This window comes from Cylas formicarius, unplaced genomic scaffold (genome assembly GCF_029955315.1).
Source record: "Cylas formicarius isolate icCylForm1 unplaced genomic scaffold, icCylForm1.1 PGA_scaffold_6__28_contigs__length_40554024, whole genome shotgun sequence".
NCBI lineage: Eukaryota > Metazoa > Arthropoda > Insecta > Coleoptera > Brentidae > Cylas > Cylas formicarius.
The window spans coordinates 37,668,204-37,689,279 of NW_026844347.1; the positions used below are offsets into that span (position 1 = coordinate 37,668,204).

A 21,076-nucleotide genomic window follows, 5' to 3' on the forward strand; every position below is an offset into this window, starting at 1 on the left:
TCTGGCATATATTTGTCTTATAAGGGTCATAATTTTTCACATAATAAAAATGCAAATTTGAATTTTTTGTTTTTGGAACAGGTATAAGTAGTAGTAAACTATGTTACTTCAAAAATGACAACAATCATTGGCATTTTCAGAAAAATATGCTGAAAAATAGCTACCGACTACTGGTAATGGAGTGACCACCCTGTAGGTCGCTGGGAGGAACGTAAATCATAGGGAGTTAAAAACAATAAATGAAAAATGAAGAAACGAAAATACTCATCTACTCAAAAAAAAAATAAACGCAACTGTTCAAATGCGATGGTTTTCCTCGGTAACAATTTACGTTACTAATTATTATAAGCAGCTTTCAGCTCGCTCAAAACGAGACGTTTCTAAACGCTCAACGGGGCAACAAAAAAACGAGGGCTTGGGAAAGCGAATTCATATTACTCAATAAAATATGCATAAAAAACGGGGTCACGGGTGCCGGTGCGGAAGGGCGAGGGGGGGGGGGGGAGGGAGGTTTGTAAAATTAATCGGGTAGTTTCGGCTAACACGTAAAAATCACGGATTAATTTGTCAAACGGGTGGCCGCTAAAATCGACACCGCCGCCCCTATTAAAACGGACAACTCAATTACTTTGGACGCCATTTGCGCTTTATTTTTGTGGTCGCAAACGCAATAAAATGTGTCCAAATATGGGCGGGAATTACTGTCTCGATGTAAAATAACCGGCCCGATAAAATTGGGCTTTTTGATCGTTGCGGGTGTTTTTACATAAAAATAGACGTAACGATCGTCTGAAACTCGTTACTGATGGTCTTATTAACGTATCAGGGCGATATTTCATTTTCCCCAGATTATAGTAACCGTGCACAGTCTGGCAACGTCGCAATCGGTGTGCATATACCGTCGTTTACACATCTACGTCGCCAGGCGTAAATAGTTGCGTTTCATTGGTTGAAAATAGTAAATACAATAATTGTTATGGTGCACAATTTAAAAATATTTTAAAGTATACAGGGTGGTCCAAAAAAGCACGACAAAAAAATACATATAAATTTTGTTTTGAATGTTAATTTTTAAAAACTACAATATTTTCCTTATTAGACGGGCTGAAATGTGCAGATTTTCAGGATATGGCGTAAAAAATATTTAGCCTTACCATGTTGCCTATTCAGTACAAAAATGAGATTTCTTTGATATCACTGCGTTTGTTTTCAATCAAATTGTGACTTTTAAAATAACTTACTTTTCAAATAGTGATTATTTCTTAAAAGTCCTTTGGTTAGTTAGTTATTGTTTCGTTTCAACTTAAATTCTGGGAGATATGTAAACCCTGTACAAACAAACGTAACAGAAGATGTTATTCACCTTCGACTAGCTGCTCTGCAACACTCGAAACTTTTTAAATTCATAATTTCACAACAAAATTAAAAATTAAAAATTATGTGTGAACATTTTACTGACTTCTTTTCTCGGTTCTTTCTCTTCAATTTTATTAATTTTATTTAAATGCGTTTTAAAATTGAATATCGATATCAAGCCTACTATCCTCAAATTTTATTTTTGTTATTGTTCCGGAATCATCTTGAACATTCATATAGTTGAAAAGAAGTTTTAAAGAAGATTTTAGAAATGAAGAAATTCAATATGGTGCCCTTCGGCCGTACGCAACATAGTAGGCTATTTATGGCGTCGCCGTATCCTTTTACTCATATCCCCAAAATTTGCTTCTACAATAAGGAAAATATCGTGGTTTTTCAAAAGCGGCCATTTTATTTTCCACCCTCTATCTACGTAAGGTTATCGAATTAAAATAAAACAAAGCTAGACTAATTTTTGCCTACTACTACTACCGGAATACTACGAATGACGAAAAATAATGGCAAATAGAACTTCTCTATACCGTGATTTTGAGCAAAATCTAAACTTCTGCAACTTTGTAAGTGAAGCAGCAGAGGTTTTATCGATTTTCATAATTTGTTTTCTGGATTATAACTTTAGGACTCACTTTCGAACTTGTAATAAGCCTTTCTATATATTTTACTTTAACCAACTTAATCAAAGAAAAATTATTCTTGAGTTCTCGTTTTGTCATCTTTATTCCATATCTACAACATCTATATCAATTCAATCTATTTGAATTTAATACCCCCCGTAGCGCAGGGTTGAAATCTTGGCTCAACAGCAAACGGGCCTCAGGTTCGATCCTCACTTCTCTCACAAAAAAAGACTTTTTTCAAAGCAATTTTTAGAGTCAGTCGAAATCACTGGTAAAAGATCTTGAAGGACCCGAACAAATTTTGCACCGAATAAATTTTCACGGTTAAAACGACGAGAGTATTCTACGACCAAAAATATAGTGCAATTATATTGCTAGAACGATTTAAGTATTTTCCTGGCCTTAACCGCAAACCTTCTTAAATTGGATTAAGCAATGATGATTTATTTTAACATCAGGTGATATGCATCGTTCTTAAGAGTTTAATCTAAATTTTAATACATTCGTATATATTACGAAGGAATTTGAATATGATCCTTTCAATAAGTACTTATTTATGTACCGAGCTTTGCTTTCACTAAACATTTCAAAGGGTACTTGTACTGTGTTTGTCTTACAGCCAATAACAAAGCTGGTCTAACTGTCAAAAACGAAATATTTATCTAGAATGATTAGTTGATAATTGAACTAGACAGTAGCGATAGTGACGACGTTTAAGTGACTGCTACTTTATTATTATTATGTTTAATATTTTGTGTATTAATAATGATACTATGTAGAAGTGTAATCATATAGAACGTAGTAAATTGTTACTTTGTACTAATTTTTTTATATAAATGTCAAGAATTGCTCGGCAAAAAAGATTGAAAATATACTTATATCCCGTTTGTTGGTGTAGGTAGATAAATTCCTAGGACGGTCCTGAAATGGTTACGAGTAGGGATCTGCTCGGCAGGATGTTGTGTATGGAGCGGGTTTTATAGTAATAAACAGTAGGCACAGTAGTTAATCACGGGGTCGGTTGTAAAAGCACTATATTTCTGGTCGAGGTATATATCATAATGTTTTTTTAGGATCAAACACTATTTCTGGTCATGGTATAGTCGAGATGTTGTTCGGAATAATCCCGTTCACCTGAAGATATCGAAACTTTCGCTTTTTAATCTCCCGTCGCCATCAGAAACGTATAATTGGCGGGTTTCCGATTATCTCGCCACCCCCCCCCCCCCCTCCTAGTCCCATGGTTCCCGTCGCCGCGTTTTATTGAATTTCGCGGGCGAAATAATCCCACGGGGAGTTTTGGTTAGTCGGCGAAGTTAAATTGGACCGGAAGGGGGCGCAAAGTTACAAAATTTGTTGTGTTAGTTTAGTAGTTAGGTGGAGATTGTGTATACGGTGCAACGGGTAATCATTCTGATTCGTCGTACGGCTCTGGAATAATGCTATCCCCTCGCCCGCCCCACAATTTATCGCTAGTCTCTGTCTAGAAGTCTAAAATATGGCATTCCCAAGGTATTTGACTCAAAAGAAATTAGAGGCGGCTATGGAGCAGATGGATAAGGACAATAACAATGAAAGTCGTAAGTGTTATTTTGATTTAAGTATTCTTACGTATTGTAGCGTTCCATTCCTTGTAAATTTATGCTAAAAATAACTTGAAAAAATATTTACAGAACATGTTGACGCGGTCGACGTGGATACCTTGACTGAAGAAGAAGATATGAACGATAACATACAAGAGCTTGGAGAACCAACTGTTATAGTTGGAACTTTCGAGTTACATACACCGAATGATACAGCTGTCCTTCAACAATCCTGTAATTCATCAACTACTGAACCTGAAGGAACTAAAAAATAGGTTTTCTGGAAAAACTTTGCTTGAAATATTTTTTATGTTTTTTGATGACGACATGATTGATTTGATTTTAAATCTTACGTTGCTTTGCGACTTTTAAAAACTGATAAAACAATTACTCAAGGAAATCTTGCACCTGCCATGGATGAAGTGCGTTATGATAATCAAGGTCACCTCATGATTGTTCATGCTAATAAAGCCCGAAGGAGATATAGAATCGGCCACAGCCACACAATTTACGTTTGTAATAAGTGTAATGTGCATTTACATACTTCATGCTTCGCAAAATATCACCAAAAATGAAACCGTATGTTACCAGTGGTGCGCTCAAGCACCATAAAATATTATGCGCTTTTTTGTATCAAATCAGGTTCTATTTGGTTGTTTTCTGTCGAGTTTCAACTTTTTTTTGCATATTTATGTATAAATTATATGTTTCTTCTTATGTGCCCCAAAACATTATTTAATGTTTTTTCCCAGTGGTTCGTTTACGCACCAGTATTTTTTTGTATGTTTCGAGTTTTTTTTTGACACATGTGATGTATTCTTAAGTGTTAAGGCCGGTCCAGACACTCCGTTTTGCACAACGTTTTAAATCCGCGCAGTTTTAAGACGGAATGAAACCGTTGCAACTTTGAGCGTCCAGACGGTACAGTCTTGACGGTGCAGTCTTGTATTTTCCGCTCAGTTTTGTGTGATATCGCCATGGAGGAGGTTCTCCTGTGGTCAATTTTCGCCTGCTGTATTGTAAAAAAAAAAAAGATTGGAACATATCAGAGGAACCGTTCGTTCAAAATGGTCACGGAAATGGCTTTTAAAAAGGCGGGACTTTTCCCATATAAGATTATTGAGTGAATTACGTGACGAACCTAATGATTGGCGAAACTACTTGAGAATGGACATGGACACGTATATTTACTTATTGGAATTAGTGACACCGCATATCAAGAAAGAAAATACTTGTATGAGAGCAGCAATATCACCACATGAAAGGCTAACAGCAACTTTAAGATTTTTGGCAACCGGCAGAAGTTACAAAGACCTGGAGTTCACAACAATTATATCAAAACAATCGCTAAGTGAAATCATTCCCGAAACATGTGAAGCTATCTACAAGGTGCTGAAGAAGGATTACTTGAAGGTAAGAAATATTGTTATTTTCCATAAACGATTTATTATTTAATTGAACATTATAAACTTTATTATTGTAGAAAAGTTATTATGGTAAGCAATAGAAATGCACGCAAGTATACTTCAGTTTGGTTGAAATGATGACAAGTAGGTTCCAACGGGAGAGTGGGCAGGGGCTTGGTGGGCGCGTGTCTGTACATCTTGTTCACCTTGCTGTGGGATGATGCATGAAACTGCCGGAATTTTCCCAATTGTTTCATACTCCTGAGTGTGAGGTATTTGTTCTGGGACGTAGTTATGTGGCATAGGCTGCGGCTGCTGCGAGAAGGAGTGGTATTGTCCAACTTGTGAAGAAAGATTTTGTTGCATTCTGATTTGATGTGGCGTATTCTGTTGAGGCCAATAATTCGTGGCATTCATTGAACCAAAATCATCTTGTCGCTGGCTTTTCATGTCAACAATTCGAAAATTTCTGGTAAGCGTACCCAACTCAGCTTCGAATAAAACGTCGGAAATTAGTTTCTGAGCAATTATGTTTTGTGAATTCGGGACTTCTCTGAGTTTATTAGCCACATGTTTTCCGAATACCTGAAATGCATCATCTGCCTGTAGCGATTCCAGTTTCTTCCCTATCACCTGCAGGACTTCAATTGTGCCATCATCATTCCCAACAGCCTTCCTCTTGTTACGAGTTAACTTGTGCGAGGTATTGACAGAATGGGAAGTACTCGTAGATGCTTCGGAAGCAGGAGTAGCAGGGGTAGTAGCAGCTTCACTGAGCCCACTGTCAATAACAGTTTCTTGCACATCGTCTTCCACCTGAAAATATTAAACAATAAATGTATTATTGATCTCCATATTTTTATTATTTTTACAAATTTTCAATGATGAAACTCTTGCAATATTTCTTCTTTTTTTGTTTTGTTTCAGTTTCCCAAGACTGAAGAGGAGTGGATGGAAATTGCAGCGGAGTTTGAAAGAATGTGGCAGTTCCCTCATTGTTTAGGGTCAATTGACGGAAAACATATTAGAATTGTGCCACCTAAAGGAAGTGGGTCCTATTATTTCAATTACAAAAAAACACACAGTGTTGTTCTTATGGCAATAGCCAATGCCAATTGCGAGTTTTTGTATTGTGATATAGGAACAAACGGTCGGATCTCAGATGGAGGAGTCATAAATAACACTCAATTTTATGAAAAACTCGTTAACAACGAGTTAAAAATTCCAAAACCCCGATCCATTGGAAGTTCAAACAGAGTTTTAAGATATGTTTTTGTTGGGGATGAAGCCTTCGATATGCGTCCAGACCTTCTCAAACCATATCGACGAGAAACATTAACAAGGGACCGAAGAATTTTTAATTACCGCCTATCTAGGGCGAGGCGTGTTGTTGAAAACACATTCGGCATTTTGGCTTCCCGATTTCGTATTTTCCACACAAGTATTAATTTAAAGATGCACAACGTCGATACTGTAGTTCTTGCGTGTTGCGCTTTACACAACTTTTTGCGGAGAAAGTCCCCCCAAAACTACACCCCTCCAGAAAGTATGGATCAGGAAAATATTTCTGAATGTACTGTTCAATTAGGTGAAAGATGTAACCCAGAATTAGTGCACGACCTACAGCGTGGACCAAGAGGCCACATGTTGAACAATGCTAACGGGGTCAGAGATCATTTCAAGGAGTACTTGAACAATGAGGGGTCTGTTCCTTGGCAAGATAGATTTATAACTTTAAACAATGAATGGCGTACATAAATAATTATTTGGTACTTGTAATTTTTTAGTAGACACTTGTAATAAACATTGTAAAAGCTGATTGTACCTATTAAATAAAAGAATATGTTTCAGTTAATAAAGCGATTAGGTAATAATAGGAAATTTTGTTGTTTTTTTTCTTACCAGTTGTGATGATTCGTCGCAGTTTACAGACTCTTCACTTTCGTCCATGGTATTCCTCGACGGCCTTGGTGTCTCCTGATCATTGAGAAAATGCAGCAAATCGAAATACCACAGAGATGGCTTGTAAATTTCGTCTTCTCCAGCCCCAGATCGAATCGATTTGTTTACCTTTGCCAATTCTTTGCGATAAACGCTTCTCAAAGAATTGATTTTCTTCACCACTGTCTCCCTGCTCGCGTTGACATCTATTTCTTTGAACTTTTCAACCAATCTCTCGTACGCTTCCCCCTTTTTGTCCCTGTCACTGTACTCTTTAGATTTAACTCGCCAAAGGCACGGAAAACTTTCATAATGTGAAATAAAATCCGTCAAAAACTCGCGAGAACATTGCCGCAGATCTGCCATGGTCGGATGATTAGAGAAAACTGAGGAACAAAACGGATTGGAAAACGGAGTAAGTGTCCACACGCAACGACATGTCTGCGCAGGTCACGGTTTTCAGAGCTCACGAGATCAGTTATCGCTGCAACTGTGCAGTCCTCCCGACGGACTCAAAACTGCGCAGTTTTCCGGTCCACACGCAACGTTTTGTCTGCAATGTCTTGAACTGCGGAGACAAAACGTTGTGCAAAACGGAGTGTCTGGACCGGCCTTAACAAAACAAATCATTTCAGAGCAAAAAAGTATTTTTTTATTTTTTTTATGCTTGAGATAATATGGGTTAATGCATCTGTTGAGAGGGGCACAACTACGATCGCTCGCTTTTAGTAACTGGTGTCGCCATCTTCAGGGTGAGGCGGGAAACTTTTCAAGTGACCATCGTGTATGGGCGGACAGTCTCTGGTTCGCGAAGATCTCCTCGCCGGGGATCAAAATCGCCGAAAACTAATCAAATTATTTAAATGAAACCGTATTAAAATTCAAAAGCGTCGAGGAATCCAATTATTCTCTAATCTGTCAGAAACAAACCGAATGCTAATAAGGTTTGCGGTCGACGTAAAAAAAAAGAAACGGTAGCGGCTACGACGAGTCGGATGTCGCGCGTGCAGGAAAAAAAAGTAATTTGGAAGTTGAATACCGTCGGTGGGGGGAGGACTGACGATCAGTATTCGGGTCCCGGCTCTTTAACAATTACGATTTTTTTTTTCTTAACCGGGTGTACGTGTCGAGAGTAAACGAATGCGCGTTTTATCGCTGGTAATATTTCGAGACGGTAGCAAATTGTCGAAAATCCCGAGCGGCGTTCGGGTTCGGCCGGGGGGGTGATTTGTAACAGTCGATCCGCCAACAGCCGAGTCGTGACGTATATGTGATCAAGTGACAGAATGTTTAGATTAGAACCAGCGACTTTTATAGAGATATGAAGTTCGAAACTTATTTAAAATGTTATCTTAGAAGCACAGAACCAAAATATCAAGCATCCGGAAAAGTTGAAGAGAACTGTATATTCATCTTAAGGAAGGGGCAACCATGAACACTTGAAGGACCAAATACAAGACAGGAGTTCCAAGCATGTGTAAGAAAGGAGACCAAAAGAATATATGCAATAGACTTGCGACAAAGTAAAGAAATTATTAGTAATACAAATATTTGTAGAAATGTGTACTACATTACACTGTACGACTGAAACTATATAAGTATTAATAAATTTCAATTATGTTACGTGCCTTACTTCCTTCAACTCAGTATATACCTCTAGGCATTGGAATGTACCTGTGTGCGAATTGTGCGAGTGTAGTGTATCTATTGAGATTGAGGAAGTTATAAACAATGTGTATTTTACTCTCATTGAACGTGGTGCCAGCAAGCAAGCATCATTAGATGAAGCGAAAATTCCAATATCAACTGTATGGAAAATTGTGAATAATCCCATTTCAGCGAGGAAAAAAAGAAGCGACGCTGACATTTTCTCGAGTGTAGATGAAAGTGATCAAGATATAATACGGCGCAAAATTTACCAATGATACAAGGAACAAAGCGTGCCTACATTTAGATTTTAAAAAATTGACAAAAGGCAAGTTTTAATGGAATCTTTTAGAATTCGAAAATGGCGACTGGAATATACCTAAGATTCTTTTCTGGATTACCATGAAGACACCACCGCTGGTTTATTTGAAATGTGGTTCTACCAAACATTCCTACTAATAGCGTCATTGTAATGGACAATGCAAGTTATCACAGTAGACAGTTCACTAAAACCCCTTCTTCATGTGACACAAAAGCAACAATCCAAAACTAAATGTATAATAACGACATTTATTTTCACGTAGATTGTACCAAAAAGCAATTAATTGAGGTTCTACAAAGCTGGAACCTACAAAAGGAATACGTCTGTGGCAATTATGCAAAAAATCTAGGACATACAGTTTTAAGGCTTCCACTTTACCACTGTATATTTAATCCCATTGAACATGTTTGGCACCAACTGAAATCTGCCATTCCCCGTGTTTTTAACATCCCTCCACACAGTTGGGCAAATTCTGTTAAACATATAGAAAAAGCAGAACAATCGTACATCCATATTGCAAATAATATAGAACAAATAATAATAATACAACAGGCGATGACAGCGATAGTGATACTGATATATTATGTGTTTGTGTGTAGTGCTGCTGATTTATTTACATCAGAAATAAGTAAAAACGGGCGTTATGGACACTTTAGTTCAAAACGAAATGAGGGAGGATAATATGGTCAAATGGCTTTGAAATTAGCCGAATCAATTCGAATATTTGATGATAATGAGGATGATGGGTGTCCAATATCAAAAAATCAGAAGTATTACGAAGACTAAGGAGTTACGAAGGGTACTTATTCTTAGAATATTTCGAGGCTTACATTTTTAACATAATTAAGGTCTATTTTAGAATTTACCACATCTAGAAGCGGTGCTAGAAGAGTAGCTATCACCTGGAACTAGGAGGAACCAAATAACAAATATGCTTTTATATCAAATAAAAATATGTTTTTGATGAAAATAAATTCTGCAAATAACTTAAAGTCGGGGAGGGATTCTTGAGCATCAGGCCAAATAACAATAGTATCATCGCTAGAAAACAATTAAAATAATAAAAAAAAAATTGACGACAATCCCAATGCCCTGCAAAAGTGTCGAATAATACACCCCGTACAAACTGAAAGTATTTTGTTTTTTGCATTTTCACCAAAAAAATTTATTTTGACAAATTTATGGCCATGTCCAAAAATTTTAATAACAATAAACCTCGAAAAAAAATTCGGAAACTGGGCACTATTTTATACGCATCCCGACGCCAACGCCTGATTCCCTAAAATCCGCTCCGGGATAATGGGAACAATGGCGGCGGCAACATGGCCGCAACAAAAGGCTTGAGGACAACAATGCGAAACCTGTAATGGTGCGTAGTGGAACTGCGGAGTGTTTTGTTCCCCCGTTTTCGATTGATGTCACTGACCACAGATTATCTTAACATCTACATACGACATACCTGACGACTACTGAAAAAATTCAAGCAAGATTCTTTAGTCTTAGTCTAATAGTCAAAGCAGTTAGACACAGTTGTTTTGATAACCACCATTTTCTGAATTTGGTCATATATTTGGCTTTTCCTCTGCATTCAGTGTTTTCCTCCACTCCCGTTAGGCTTGGACGCATTTTGAGCCGATAATTGATCGTACTTGCAGAACCTTGGAAAATTGCTAAAGTTTATCCTATCCACAATTTTTCGAAAATGTTGGACATTATTTTACATAATTGTAACTTTGCTCAAATGCGCAATAAACTCTCTACGCAACAACGTGGTTTTTATGCGAAAAGATCATGTATCACCAACTTTTGTTCCCTGTCTTCTTATGTCTGTGACTTCCGGAAAAAGGAAGGTCAAGTTGACGTTATATACAAAGCCTTTGACCAGATAGATTATTACTTACTGAATGAAAAACGTTTCAAAAAGTCTTATCTGGTGCATGCATGTTTGCTGCTTACCATCTTGTAGCCTTTAAATCGAAAGATTCCAGGCAATACCGTTTTACAAACCTTTTCATTATAACGCTTTTCTGTTGGTTATTATTCGAGACCGTGCCTACACTTATAATGATATTGATGAGATTGTTGACTTTTCAAAATACCGTTCTGAGTTTTTTTGAGAAGTATGCATCAGTTAGGATAGCTGCTGTCAAAGGTGTCTCAACCTTTGCCGTTTTCAATAAGAAATAAAGTGACACTTCTGGTTTTAAGGTTACCAAGGTTTACCTTACTTTTCCTTAATACCATATGGTTTTAGCTTATTTAAACCTTTTTTTTTATTATTATTCTTCATTATTAGCTTCGGGCGAAATGACATCAACCGGCCAGCATTCAGCCCGGATTAAAACCCCGTGCACTTTAAAAGAGATATATACGAAAATAAGCCACAATTATATATTAAACTAAATACAGTTAATATATACTACACTTGCATTATTCAAAATGGTGGACATGTGGACAATGTAACATAAAATTATTAATTTTATTTTCAAAACGGTTTGTTAAAGGTTACTCCTTTAAAAATCAAATAATCTTTAATTTTTGCAGTATTTTAAATAAATGATTATAGATTCATCAATTTCATAAAACATTGCTTCACAATTGAGAAAACCGTTTAAAAAGTCCATCGCAGACCACCGTTATATATCTGTATATATATATATATATATATATATATATATATATATATATATATATATATATATATATATATATATATATATCGTCTTTTAAAAAGCTTGACAAAAATGCAAAAATATACAGGGTGTTTAATTTGAAAAAAATTGAGAACAGTAACATTTAGCGAGACATCACAGTTTCAGTCAAGCTCTGAAGAAGCCAACAGGATGATTGGCGAAACGTCAGCAAGTTCGACTCAGCAAAAACCCACGCAGGAGGAATCCAGAAGTTTTGTAAAAAGCATTACAGTGGCCTGTGGAAGTTTCTTTAAAAAATTAACTTTTGTATTCAAATCTTTTTTTATAATACTCATAGAATTCCGCCACCCTGTACATGACCTGAAAAATTATTATTATTATTAGGCAGGCTGTTTTCTCGGTGGAGCACTCTATTCTCCAGATTTAGTCTCTAGCGAGCCCAAACTTTCAAAATGTCGGTCTCAGCATCCAACTTTTCAGTGCTTTAAATTTTTTATTCGATGCGATGGCAGGACGTCATTTTATCTCGCTTTTCGTTGAAAAACAACCCTCCCACAACCCCGCACAGGGATTTTCCGATACACTCGCCTTTCAATGGATTTTTAAATCGAAACTTCTTTTTCTGTAATAATTCCAATCTCGGCCCATTCTTCCCCGAAGCGATACTATAACGCTTCCCGGTCAGGGGGTTGGGGGGAGGGAAATTGGATGTTTTATTCATCGCCCGTGCACTGCTATGCATAAGTGCGCCGCTGTACTCACCGGGATTTTTTTTAAACCATCCTCGCCTCTCGCGGAACATTTGGTCGATATGATTCATTTTGCCACAATCAAAATGGTGTTAAAGTTGCGTTAAATCACACAAGTAAGCAGAGTAAATTATTATTTGAGCAGAAGTTTCGATATTCTAGAAAAACGATCATCATCATTCTTCATCTTCTTCTAATTTTTCGCTATGTTATCGAAACGTTTCTGTTTAAAACGGATCAAAAGATACCTTTCTAAAATTTGAACCAGAAGAAATTATCTATTTAGGACAAGGAATACATTGAACCTGAAGTGGCATTCACAGCTTCAAATGCAACTTTAAATATATTTTTGTCAGGCCTAATTTACAATTCACGCAGGTAATCGCCATTGTCACACCATTCAACATTTTTATAGCCTAAACAACCTAAAATGTGTAGTTTTTTGTATTTTGTAATTAGTATATTTTTTGATTTTTTTTTGTCAAGTAGAATGAAACTGCGATAGAATAAAAGTTTATTTTCTAAATTGTCAAAGTATACCGGGTGACACAAAAAAGCGGGACCCTCTTAAGGCACTCTGTAAAGTTTAAACGGCCTAAACAGGCAATTACAATATCGAAGTCATGTTTCAAAGTCAGCTTCATAAGGATGTTGGGTAAGATCACATCAAGTGATCACTTGATCATACAAATTTAATCTATATATATATATATATATATATATATATATATATATATATATATATATATACAAAGAAATAAATTTATGAAATGTGACAAATTTTCAATTAAAAGTGGTTAAAATTTTCATTATAAAAAAAGTGTTGTTAAAATCAAAATTTTAAAAAATCGTTTGAGGGATTAATTTTCCATCATAAGTACTTATAAAAAATATATATACATTAATTTTTTATGATCAAGTGGTAAATGAGGGGTCCACTTGATAAAGGTTATACTTCAAAAAATGATAGCCGTGTTTTTTTTAAATTCTGATCACAGATTCTCTTGAGATATTTAATTCTGATACCACTTCCCTTAGCGCGACGCAGCTTGAATTCCATTTCATGTCAATTATTTTGTGGATTTTTCGTTTTCAATTCCAGCTTACTAAAGAAAAGAAAGAAAAAACTGTCAGAATTTTCAATAATGCCTATAATAACTGTATTGTTGTGCTCTGTCATATATTTTCATTATATAATTTTTTAATGTAATTTTCTGCCTCATTTGCATGATCTACTTGACGAAATCCATAATACACTGATTGTATTCTAAATATGTAGGATAATAAAGATATTATTATTATTATTAAACTCTAGGTCGTACTACTGGGGCCTTATACCAGTCCGATCGGAGATCACATGTCACGTCGGCCGTAAGTGACCCCCTCGGCCCCTTCCCAACCGAACACAGTGGCGCTGGAACCCTTTTAGAATAATTAATTTCACCCTGGCCGTCGGTATGTCGTAACGAGATGAAAAATACTGGTTGATAGGCGGGGGGACCCCCCCCAGCCGGGGTCCTGCATAAAATATTTTATTTTCCCGAAGCGTCGTGTTTGGGTGTTCGGAATGCGAATCGCGTCCGAATTAAATATGCCGCGCATAAATGCAGCGGCGCGCGCTCAAATATTGACCACGTGGAGGGGGTGTGCGTCGTCAAACGCGCGAAAACGATTCTAAGATCGTGGTCTGGTTCCCGGCTAAAAAATGATCAAGATTGCGGTCAACACAATTAAATAGGTATTGTACAACCAAAAATATAGTGTCTTGACGTTTTAAGTATTCTAGAGTACCTTAACCTCAGACCTTCGCGAAAGAGTAACGAGTAAAAAAAGAACAAAATATTTATCGAGAACGATTAGTGGCTAGGTGATTATTATTGTTATTATTATTATTAATATATTTAATATTTTGTATATTAATAATGATACTATGTAGAAAGGTAATGAAGCAGGGTGTTCTATAAGGGCCTGCGGTTTTGGAGTAACAAATAGTAGCCACAGTTAATCACGATGTCGGTTGTAAAAGCGCTATATTTCTGGTCATGGTATACTATAGTAAGAAACTTCCCTGTAATTGACAAAGAAAAGACAATCACCATATAGGCTGCTACTACTTTAAATCGGTATGCGGTATGAAATAATTATACGCACGCCTATGAGTTCTTTTGAATAAGTGGAGGGGCTAGGTTTCCCTTTTTTGCCCTTACCCGTCACCTAAAATAAAAATTGTAATCTTCAGGAACTGCACATAAATTAACAAGTAAAAGTAGAATTGTCAAATTAATGTTTATCATTTAGTGCAAATTTTAGATAATGAATTATGAAGGTGTTCTCTATTATTATTATTAATGTTTGCCACCATCTTACCAGAAACAGAAATGATATGTTGATTAATTACTCAAGAATTGCAAAAATTATAAGAATTGTTATGGACCTAAATTCTTCAATCTATTGCCTCAAAGCGTCAGAGAGCTGTCGGAGAGACAATTCTCTATTGACGTCAAATCACTTCTGCTGGATCTCATTTGATGTCTTTTTTACCAATTTTAATAATGGTTAGCGTTTTTGTCTTACGTCGCGGTGCCTTTGTAATTATACGTATATGTAGATTTTGCTCAATGTTTTTGCTGACTTATGTAAAACCGTATTATTATAATTTTTAACTTTTCTTTCGTATATAAATTTTATGTCTCGGTAACAGTAAGTCCTACGGGATCGCCGTTGGTACAGAAATGATATCACCGTCGAAAAAAAAATTTTTTTTTTGTCCGTTTGTCCGTTCTCCGTTCTCGTCTTTTGGATTTTTCTGAATAACTTTCGAACCGTTGGAGCTACAAAATTGAAATTTGTTTGCTTGTTAATCATCCAGGAGGCACATAAGCTTGCAAGAAATTGCCCTAATCTGACGCCGGTATCCATCTGTTTTTCGCGATTTTCGATTGTTTTTTGGACCTTGCTATGAAACACGATAAGTGTCCGAAATTTGAAGCAATCTTTCTAAAAAAATAAAAAGTCACGCGTGCAAGGGTCTACAAAAAACATCATTTTTTAAAAACTGTTTACGTGACCAAAAAAATTCTTGAACCTGAAGAAGCAGCAGATACGGCTCTATAAACTTTTGTTCTTGACAATTTTTGAAAAATATACAGGGTGCGCCGCAAATTCAAAAAAAACTACAAAATTGTTCCCCCCATTATGGAAAATTGGTTTTAACTGTAAGACTATGATTCAGATCTCCCTTTTTTTGCGATATAGACCGCGTAGACAGCAAAAACTTCTGTATTTAAGATTTTGACCTATTGTACAGGGTGTTCCCGATATTCCGTGCTAAATGAAAAATGTGTTAGGTGGTCTAAATTTGCAGATATCAACTTCAAATTTAGAAGAGAAGTAAAAGTCCGTGTCCACATTTAAACTATAGAAATTGGGCGCAATCAAATATTACCAAGTATTTTTTTAAATATATTTATTTTTTTTTTTTTGGGTTATTTTAGCTTCCAGAAAAATATGTTTTCCTCCATAATCGTTCATCCGATTGGCAAAATTCTTTAACTGCCAATAACATTTATTTTAGGCATTTTTTCGATTATATACAGGGTTTTCAAATTAATGGCAAAAGTGTAAAAGATCTAGAAAATTGTTTTTTACAGAGTAAATTATTTGCCGCAAATCAAATATCGTAAAAAATATGGCTAATCGGTTCAAACGGTGTCATAGGCCGCATCGTCTATCAAGGGGCTGTCAAGACGCGATGACGTCAATGATTATTACGCCGCACTGTATGGTTTCACAAGAAACTTATTTTCTCGATAACCATTTCCTATTTTCAAAAAATTTTTGAACCAGGACGCGAGGAAAAACCAGGGCTATAACCTCTACTTCGAACAATGATTGTATCATATACAGAGTGTGTCGTCTATGGGCAAAAAATCTAAAATATCCTAAAAATTTCCGTTTTTGTTGGTAAATTATTGGCGATAAATGAAAAACCGTTAAAGATGAATTTTATTTGAACAGTATCTATAGTAAACCGTGTCATGAGAGAGTTTCCGGTTTCGTCAATTATACAGGGCGCGAGATATTTGAAAAAATATCATTCGACAACGCTATTATTTGTGTCAATTTTAATATTTACCGATGTTTGCTGTAACTTTGAAGTTCGACGAGATGTGAAGGACATTTTATACCGGGTGCGTGCACAATTAAATTACATCGGTTTTGAGAAAGTTCCATAGTGGTCCGCAGGAGCACGATAGAAAAATAATGCGTCTCTTTACCATACGAAACCGCGAAGTTCTTTCTTTTTATAATAAAAAGCTGCTTCTCGCTACGCGCTACGAACTTGCCCCGCCCAGTGGCGATTTTTCGAAAGCAATCTTGTTTAAAATAGGGCTCACAAAAAAATGTTTTCGTTAGTTTTTTATCTTAACATTTTTATTGGTTGACACTTTGTTAACATTTCGCGTGATTTGTGACTGTAATTCGCTTGATGACTGACCCTTCGGTTTGGGCACTAACTTTGTTTTCTCTTAATCGTTACTCTATTTTTTTTTATTGGATTCCTTACTTGCGTAGCGCTGCTACTACCCCAAATCCTACCGACTGCTCCCGTTAAGGTTTCCAAACGACAGATCTTGTTTTTAACAAGCTTTTTATCTGATTGATTTGTAGCTAAAACGGCATTTTCAGTTTATTGCAAAATATAGTATTATAGTATTATTCCCTATAGTTCTGAAATAGGTCAACAATTTTTGTTTTCTGCCAGTGTCCGGCAGTATATTTGTTTTAATATTGTCCGAACTCTATTATAAGTACGAAAAAACGCTCGACATTTTTATTTCTATTTTTATTGCTTTCGAAATAATAAATCGCTTAATTATCCTAACAGGTGTGAGTCTAGTTTCGACCAATTAAAGTACCAAAAGAAAATTTTTAGAAAATATTTCCCGTTGGTTGGTCTCATTTTAGCCACATTGAATAAGAATTACTAAAGGCGCCATTATGTTCTTTCTTAGAGATAATAATCAATGGTATTAGTACTTTTGACACCATAGAAAGGAAGACTTGTTTATATGATAAATATGATGCCTAGCCTACAAAACCCAGGTAATCATTTTTTAAATTATTTTCTTCGATGTAATTATATTTTGTATGCACCCTGTATAAAGCGGCTAAATGGTTTTCGGGAAAAAATTGTTTTCTGTAACCATGCAGTACGTTGTAATCTTAAATGACGTCATCGCTTTGAGGGAGAGGAATAGTGATTTTCAACAGCCTACGAAAACCGTAAATACAAAATTTGTAGCTCTTGATGCGGTGTTTAATGGCATTTAAGCCAATTAGCCATATTTTTTAGGAATTTTCACCTAATAATTCACTCTGTTTCAGTCAAGCTCTGAAGAAGCCAACAGCGAAACGTCAGCAATTTCGACTAAGCAAAAACCGACGCAGGAGGAATCCAGAAGTTTTGTAAAAAGCATCTGAAGATCTGAACTTTTACTTCTTATTTATTTCGATAAATGGATTTTCATCAAGTAAAAGCCACCTCAGTTCGAAAGAGCATTTCAAAAAATTCCTAGAAAATAAATAAGTTATGACGTTAAATGGACGACACCCTGTATACGGCACCGATGTTAAACCCATTTCTCAGCCATTACGAGGTCATTACGAGCGCCCGCCATTTGCGATTGCTTTGGCCTAGGGGAGTGGGGTGGGGGGGTTTTACCCAAAACGCGAAATTATACGGGAAGTCAACAACGAGCAGCAGACAACGAGACCATAAGCTACGGGCCTCGTTAATTCGCCATTATTTTGACCGCACGGCACATGGTCCAAAACGACTCCCACTCTTTGGAAAAGACTCATTAACACCTGTCGCGCCGCCTCTTACCCGCGAGGCTCACCTCAACGTGCACTTTTCAATAAAGACGGCTTCGCAAACAAATGCTTCTTTTTTCCCTTTGTATTCTCCACACACGCGTCATTAGCATCAGTGCATCACGCAGCCCAGCGCCTCTTTCCCAAGATGGTCGGTTTCTAAGTATAACCATCCAATTCGCTTAGAGCGGCGTTGCCACTACCATCATATATTGTTTATGTGAAGCATGTAAGCTATTTGTTTCAAACATAAACTCAAAATCCAAGCAAATCGTTGTAAGCGGCTTCATTGGCAATTTAAATTTAAGATTATGGTTAGAACCACACAAACTGTTCTTGTCAGACATAAGACAAACTTTTACAGGGGCTGAAATAAGTTGTAGAGGCTCAGATTGAGCAGTTATTAAGGCGTAATTGTTTTAGTTACATGCTGGGAACCATCGCAAATAAATTTTTTGATACAGGGTGTCCCAAAAGTGTCCCACCCGACATCAACTTGGTTATTTTAAATGGAACACCCTATATATTTCGACGTTTTTGGAATCCTTGATTAAAATAAAGGTCACCTTCTTAAGAAATTAAGTTAAGCTACTTAAACAAAATATTAATATAACGTTAGATAATATTAAACTTTCAGTTGTCGATTTAGCAAAAAATTTGGGCGTGATCATAGATTGTGATCTAAGATTTATTGAATATTTAAAAAATGTCTTTCATATATATTTCTCACTAAAAATCTTATATAGTAAGATGCATATTTTAAATTTTAGACTAAGGAAACAATTATGTGAGTCACTGGTTCCCTCACATTTTAACCGCTGTGATGTAATGTTTGGTTTTTTATTGATAACGAGGAAAGGTGCCGTATTCAAAGGTTTCACAACGCTTGTGTGGGTCTTCGAAAATATGACCATGTATCTGCTGCATATGGTCAACTTAATTGGCTTTAAATGGAACAAAGAAGAGCTCTTCATTTCAACATATTTGTTACGAAAATTATCCATAACCTCGGTTCACCCACTTTGCAGAGAGAACGGCTTACTCCTAGGAGTACTATCCACTCTGTGAATTTAAGATACAGATAAAGACTAACGATGCCACATCATCAGAGTGAATTGTTTCGTAGATCTTTCACATTCAACGCAATTCGTGTTTCAGTAACTTAAATTAATATTCATTTAAAAAAATGTTTATTATAATTTTCCTAATAAGCTATTGCTAATTATGTTATTAGCAAATAATTATCTTTATCTTCAATTGCATTTTCTATAGTGTGTATTAGAGTTATCTTGTTCTTCTGATTTTGCAGATATTTTATTTGTGGTTCATCGATTTTTTATTTCAATAAATAGTGCGCGATTTAGTAATTATATAAATAGTTCTTTAGCGGGTCAGTAGAGTAGCTAGCTATTTAAAGCTAGACTGCGCCGCTTTTGAGCTACCTGTTTACTTTGTTTTGAAAAATATTAATATTGTATTTTTTTGTTATAAGAAAGGCTATTTATTATTATTATTATTAATTATCTAGCTCGATTGGAAATACCTAATAACAAAAATAAATAATTCAAACTTATTAGCTAACTAACTAAAGTAACGAATTTGAATAAATAAATCTATAAAAAAAAAACTAATAAGGTTCGCTAATTCTGTCCATAAAGTTTAGTCAAACATGTTCCTCTTAAAATGCTCGTTTCATCTGGCATTAAAACAACAAAGACATGTCAAAATATTAAAAAATGTAGTTGGCTATGACATCACAATTTTTTTGACGCATTAGGGTCTACACAAACTTTGACATTTCTGCGTGTTTTTGTTGTTTTTCATATTTCTATTTAAAAAGTTAATAGTTGTCAATTTTTTTCTAGTATATATTTCATTTGCATTTTAAATAACTTATAGTTGTTTGGTTAACCTATAAACTTTAATATTTATTTTTATTATTGGATATTTCAATTAAGTTAAATAATTAAAATCTAAATGTTCCTTTAAATTTAAATTCTGAAGTTTTATTAAATCTGTTAAAGTGTGTAGTAGAGAGTCGATTTTTTTTTCAAAATTTCCACGTATTGATGGACACCCTGTATTGTTAGCAATAAGTTTTACTGCCAACAATGTGGCAACTTTAAATTTAACAAGAATTTATACCGGTGTTATCTTAAACCTCGAATATCTCAAAAAGTACTTGATGAAGTTAGTGACAGTACTTGCTTGGCGGGAGAACCCGCGTTACTGAGACTTGTTAAGTGTGGATATCTCCAAGAGTTTGGCGAAACCATCCAGGCTGTTAATTGGGCAATAGTCCTGCACTAACTCTAATTAAGACTCATTGAAGGCGATAGTGGTGATCGAATAAAAAAACTGCTCTCGTTCGTCTCTAGCAAAGATCCGGACTGTGATTTATTTGATTTTGTTTGTTCAACGTTCAACGTCCCTTAGTGTCTTTAACATCAAAGAAATAGAAAGGATAAGATAGTTCCATATTTATCTGAAAGCAGCCATGGGTGATGGAGCGTACCCATTTGCTGGATGCCATCAGACATGATGTCCATAGCAGAGCTCCCCTATGGAAAGAATCTGCCAAGCAGGGTAGAGCAAGCTGAGTGTAAGCCTAACCTCGTGTTGTTCGTTGATACACTGACTACCCCAAAAGGGTTCAAGATGTTGGGATTCGAATTTATGGAGAGTGCTAATTCTGATTGTGATTTTGAAAAGGAAGGAATTTCTAGTGAAGAACTGAGCAAAGTCGACACTACAGCCTATATTGCCTATATCACTGCAATCGCAAGGAATACAATCAAAGCCTCCATAGCAAAACTCGCACACCAGCGTTGGTCTATTGGATGACAGTGATAGAATGTCATATTGGCCTTGGCAGAAATGATCGACTGACACCCTATGAATGA

At 35.9% G+C, this 21,076-nt stretch overlaps 2 protein-coding genes across 2 annotated transcripts in view; one reads left to right on the plus strand and one right to left on the minus strand.

Annotated features, from left to right (window-relative positions):
• Window positions 1-21,076, plus strand: part of LOC132703035 (roundabout homolog 3) — a 292,435-nt gene that overhangs the window by 101,036 nt on the left and 170,323 nt on the right. The window lies entirely within an intron of this gene.
• LOC132704158 (uncharacterized) lies at window positions 4,404-7,450 on the minus strand. Its single transcript, XM_060673984.1, has 3 exons — window positions 6,886-7,450; window positions 5,140-5,799; window positions 4,404-4,589 (listed from the first exon to the last, which is right to left on the minus strand). Exons 1-3 carry the CDS (start codon window positions 7,288-7,290, stop codon window positions 4,404-4,406), a joined length of 1,251 nt encoding a protein of 416 aa, XP_060529967.1. The 5' UTR covers window positions 7,291-7,450.

What these genes read in the sequence shown, in the direction of transcription:
- LOC132704158 (XM_060673984.1), bottom strand. Translation starts at nt 7,290, where the DNA reads ATGGCAGATCTGCGGCAATGTTCTCGCGAGTTTTTGACGGATTTTATT. An exon ending in GCGACGAATCATCACAACTG is followed by an intron (nt 5,800 to 6,885) that starts GTAAGAAAAAAA and finishes TAATATTTTCAG; the next exon opens with GTGGAAGACGATGTGCAAGA. An exon ending in AAGCCCCTGCCCACTCTCCC is followed by an intron (nt 4,590 to 5,139) that starts GTTGGAACCTAC and finishes TTTACAATACAG; the next exon opens with CAGGCGAAAATTGACCACAG.